Below are 4392 nucleotides of genomic sequence, written 5' to 3' on the forward strand. Positions count from 1 at the left end.
CGCAGAGGCCACAGGTGGCTCCCGCCCGCGCCCGCGCCCCGCGCCCGCTCACCTGCCGGGGTCGCCCCGAAGACTCGCACCACCGGCACCTTCTTGACAGGAACGCGCGTGAGCGGCGACTGGCAGATATCCAGGCCCGGCAGCGGGCTGGCCATGTAGTAGTCGGCAGTGACTATCCGCACCGAGAACATGTTCGCCGCCGCCGCCACCTCCTCTTCACGGGCGACCGGCGGCGGCGGCTCCCTCCGCAGCGGCGGCGCCCCCTGCACGCGCGCGCACACACACTCACACACTCACACTGAGGCGCCGAGAGGAGCGGCGGCGCGCGCAGCGGGGTCGGCGCTCGGGCGGCCGCCTCTTCAGGAGCACCCGGCGACAGGCAGCCAGAGAGAGGCCGTCCCGCGTTCGCTGCTGCCGGTGGTGCCGCTCGAGCTGCCGCCACTGCCGCCGCCGCCGCCGCCGGGAATCACACGGGCTCCTCGGTCTCCGGCTGCAGCTCTTGTTGCCATGATGATGATGTCACGGACGCAACCACTGGGGGAGGGGAGAAGGGGTGTGCGCGCGTGTGTGACGGAGGGCGGGTGTGAAGCCTTGGGGGAGGGGCGCGGCGGGAAAAGGAGGGCGCGGGGTGGATGCCAGGCGGGACACCGAGGCGGGGAGGAGATGAGAAGGTGTTTTTCACCCCGCCCCGGGCGAGCAGCGAGGGAAGACGCGGCGAGAAGCTGGGCCCGCTCCGGTCGCGGGGGAATCGATGACTCGGCCGGTGCGCACGGCCACCTGAGTGAGGGGCGACGGAGCACCGATCTCATAGATGGGCTCGGAGGTGCTGGCGGGAGGGGGCGCGAGTGTTGGGGGCCGTAGGGGCGGCTTCGTGGAGTTGGCCGGAGGTGCGGTCTCCGAGTTCGCCTCGTCGACCGCCATTTCACATTTTGTAGAGGAGGAGGGGGGCGGCCGCAGAGAGGATTTTTTTTTTTCACAAGGTAAGAGAACCCGCCAGCGGGAGGTGGGACGTTCCGCGCAGATAGAGTGCCGCAGCGGGCGGGGCCGTCGGCCCTTCTCAGGTAACGGCGCGGCTCGGCGAGGCCGCGGGAGGCGCGCGGGTGCGAGCTTCCGCCCGGGAGAGGGCCACCCGGCGCTCCCCTTCCCCAGCGTGCCTCGCGGCCCGCCGCGCCCTCTCCACCCCCGCGCTGCGGCAGTGTCTGCGCCCGGCCACTTAATGAGATTTACTCGCGCTCAGCTCTTCCTGGCTTGGCCAGAGGCTGGCAGATTCCGCGCTTATGGATTTTCCCACCACCGTGTTTTTCTCCCGCCCCTGCCTTCCCTGTCGCCCACGTATGTCCTTCCTTGGTCCCCCAGCCGGCCCCACAGGCTGCGCCCGGGCACGCGCAAGTACATGTAAGGACTTGTCTGCTCCGCGTGACCTCCCTCGCTGCTCCTCCCCCGGCCGGCTGAGGACGGAGAGCCTTTCAGAGAAAATTTTGGCCAAAGAAAAAGGTCCTTGAAAGTCAGCGAGTTAGGCGAGGACTCCAATGTTATTCATTGACATGTTGTGCAAGATTTTAGTTCCCGGTGGCGTAAAAGCAAAAGGTGATGGGGAAGGGCCGTTAGACAAAACAACTTCATCGAAAATCCAGAAGGGATGAAGCGGTGTAGTTAGGGAATTTAAAAAGTGGGGGCGTAGCAGATGTAGCTGGGATGGCTGTAGATTAGAATTGATGGTTTTTGTCTTGGTCTCTAATATTGGGCGTGACCTTGGACAAATAATTTGGTTTTTTTGGTCCCTCAGTTTTTTCACGTAAAACGAAAGGGTTTGCTCTTAAAAATTAATCCTCAATAATTTGTTCCAACAAAAAGATTTAAGCAGTAGGAGGTAGAAACCATGGTTTCAAGTTCAAAATTTGCCAGTTAGGATTTTTGACAGTCTTTTTAGTTTATCGAAGTAAAATTCATACCTTCATGCTTGTATTATTGTACAGATTCATGTGCATTTTACTGATTTCTAGGTTGCCATGTCTTTGAAGTGGTAAGAGCTCATGTGGAAGCACTGTGGATCATCAAATAAGAAAATCAAAACACTCAAGGTGACAGGCTACTGAAAAACTGCCTATAAATTCCATACCATATAAATGCTAATGAGAACTTATGCTCATAGGAATTTAAGATTGATTACCGCAGTGAATTAGCCTGCAGTTCTTAACTTCAAAGCATTATTATAAACACAGGTGATCAGATTTCTACTAATGTACAGGAAATAGCCTAATAGTTTTAAGAGGCAAAATTTCAGTTTGAGAAAGCTAGAAGTCATTTTAAAATAGGATGACCGTTTTCAAGGCCCAGTGTTTGAGCCCCAGCATTAAAAAATAGGGGAGATACATATACCTACTGTGCATTTTCTGGTAAAATAGATGTCTTGTACAGACAGATTGCCAAATTCAATGAGTCTCATGATGTTCTATGGCACCTAGGCTGTTCTCTAAAATTTAGTATTTTGTCCCTTAGAGAATTACATTTCAGGGATCAGGGCCTGGAGAAATCTATATTGTTAGCAGCTCTACCACTGACCACCCCCATGTTTTTTAAGCAATATAAAATTGAGAATTCTTATACTGTATTCTAATTAAGTGTACCCATAATTTTTAAATTACACTATTCCTAACTGAAGAGTATCAGATTAACAGATTAGCTGTTTCTAGAAGGTTTCATCCCACCACACACTTCCCCCACCCTTTAATCTTCCATCAGTAAACCCAGGGACCCCTGAGATACCTGCTAAATCCCTAGCCTCCTTTGTTTTTTTCCTTTCTTTTTTTTTTTTTGAAACAAGGTCTTGCTAAAGTGTTCAGCTGGCCTCAAATTTGGCAATCCTCTTGCCTCAGCCTCCCAAGTATCCCCATCCCCTTACCTCTTGGGTCAACATTATGTGCTTTAAGAAAAAGCAGTTGCAACCACAATTCAAATCATTCTAGAACTCCAAGGAAAGAACGTTCACTCTTGAGGAAAAACATTTCCATCATGAAATTAGGAATGTTGTAATTGCATGTAATTTAGTTTAAGTCAATACTCAAATTGAAAATCTGACAACAGTTCCCTAATTAACCACTGTCAGATGTGTTTTATAAATATACTCTTTGTGAAGTAAGAAGAGATCCTAGCATTTTGAGTCAGAGGATGGGAATTTTAAACCTTCATTTACTGGCTAAATTAGTTTGTCAGATCACTCTATTTTTCAGAGTCTATTTCCTCATATCTGAAGTTGATAGTAATTCCTGTTTTAATTTCCAGGGGATGTAATAAGGCTCAAAATGATGTAATGAAGCCATAATATGTGTGGAAGTTCATATTCAGAAGTCTAATTTAATCTAAAAACAATAAAAACCACCTGGATTTCCCTTTTATGTGCAATATGATATATGCCAAAATTGGACTTTGTACTTAATATTTTCAAAGCATCTTTTTAAAATTTTGTTTTAGAGTAGCTATTTGCCAAGTGGTTTTAAATGAGAAACAAACAGGCATGGTCCCTACCTCTATTGTTTATAATTTAGCATCATAAAATATGTTTTAATCATATTAGTTGACTTTTTGCCTTCTAGTTCATGACTAGTATCCATCATCTCATGCCCGTATTAAAAGGCTACCTGGCCTTCTGCTAATGGTTTGTGTCTTGATGTCCCCGCAAAGCCTCATGCAGTCATGGGTGCAGGCTTCTAGAGTTTATGATTGATCCATGGTCCAATGCTGGGGTCATGGGAGTGAGTACTACACCAGCCCTGGGATGGGTAGTTTGCATACAATATAAGGCAGAGAAAAAGGCTTGCTCTTTCAGCTACCACTCCTCCCTTTTGCTCTTCTTGCTTTTGCTATCTTCTGCTGCAATGAACTGTTGTCCTCTCCATGTGCCACCCTACATTGGGGCCAGCTGAGAATGGACTGAAACCTCCACAGACTGTGAGCTAAGTAAACCTTTCATCTCTTTAATTCTGGCTGTCAGGTATTTTGTGTCAGCAATGACAGAAAAGTAACCAAGACACCTTTCTGTACTAATACTGTGCAACATGAGTTAACATTCACCCATTACCAATTTATAATCTAGAATAGAAGGCAAAAGCTACCACAGTTTTGAGGTATATACTATAAGTTTGAGGTGTATTCGTACTGTAGCTCCTGCCTGTTCTCTCTCAAGAGTACTCCCTGTTTTTATCTACAGCATTGCCCTCCTGAAGGCTGTCGCTGCCTTTAGCTGGATCACTGCAATAGTCACTTGACTTTTCTCTTGCTTATTCCCCTCCAATCTTATTTTTCACATTACTGCAAGGATGATCTATCTACCACTTGTCACCCACAGTAGAAAAACAATTTGCATGGTATACAGGCCTCATGATTTGGCCTAGA

The 4392-nt window shown here is 48.7% G+C and overlaps 1 protein-coding gene across 5 annotated transcripts in view; it reads right to left on the reverse strand.

Moving 5' to 3' along the window:
* Rev3l (REV3-like, polymerase (DNA directed), zeta, catalytic subunit) overlaps positions 1-281 on the reverse strand; it is a 178360-nt gene extending 178079 nt beyond the window's left edge. For 2 of the 5 annotated variants that reach the window (XM_005377902.2, XM_005377901.2), the window contains exon 1: positions 53-275. In XM_005377902.2, the coding sequence (XP_005377959.1) occupies positions 53-191 (139 nt within the window). In that variant the 5' untranslated portion in view covers positions 192-275. Of the gene's footprint in view, positions 1-52 lie in introns of all 5 variants that reach the window. The other 3 variants (XM_005377904.2, XM_013510834.1, XM_005377905.2) reach the window with 3 other exon arrangements.
* Between the last annotated feature and the right edge of the window lie 4111 nt (positions 282-4392).

This window comes from Chinchilla lanigera, unplaced genomic scaffold (genome assembly GCF_000276665.1).
Source record: "Chinchilla lanigera isolate Chin_1 unplaced genomic scaffold, ChiLan1.0 scaffold00010, whole genome shotgun sequence".
Classification (NCBI taxonomy): Eukaryota; Metazoa; Chordata; class Mammalia; order Rodentia; family Chinchillidae; genus Chinchilla; species Chinchilla lanigera.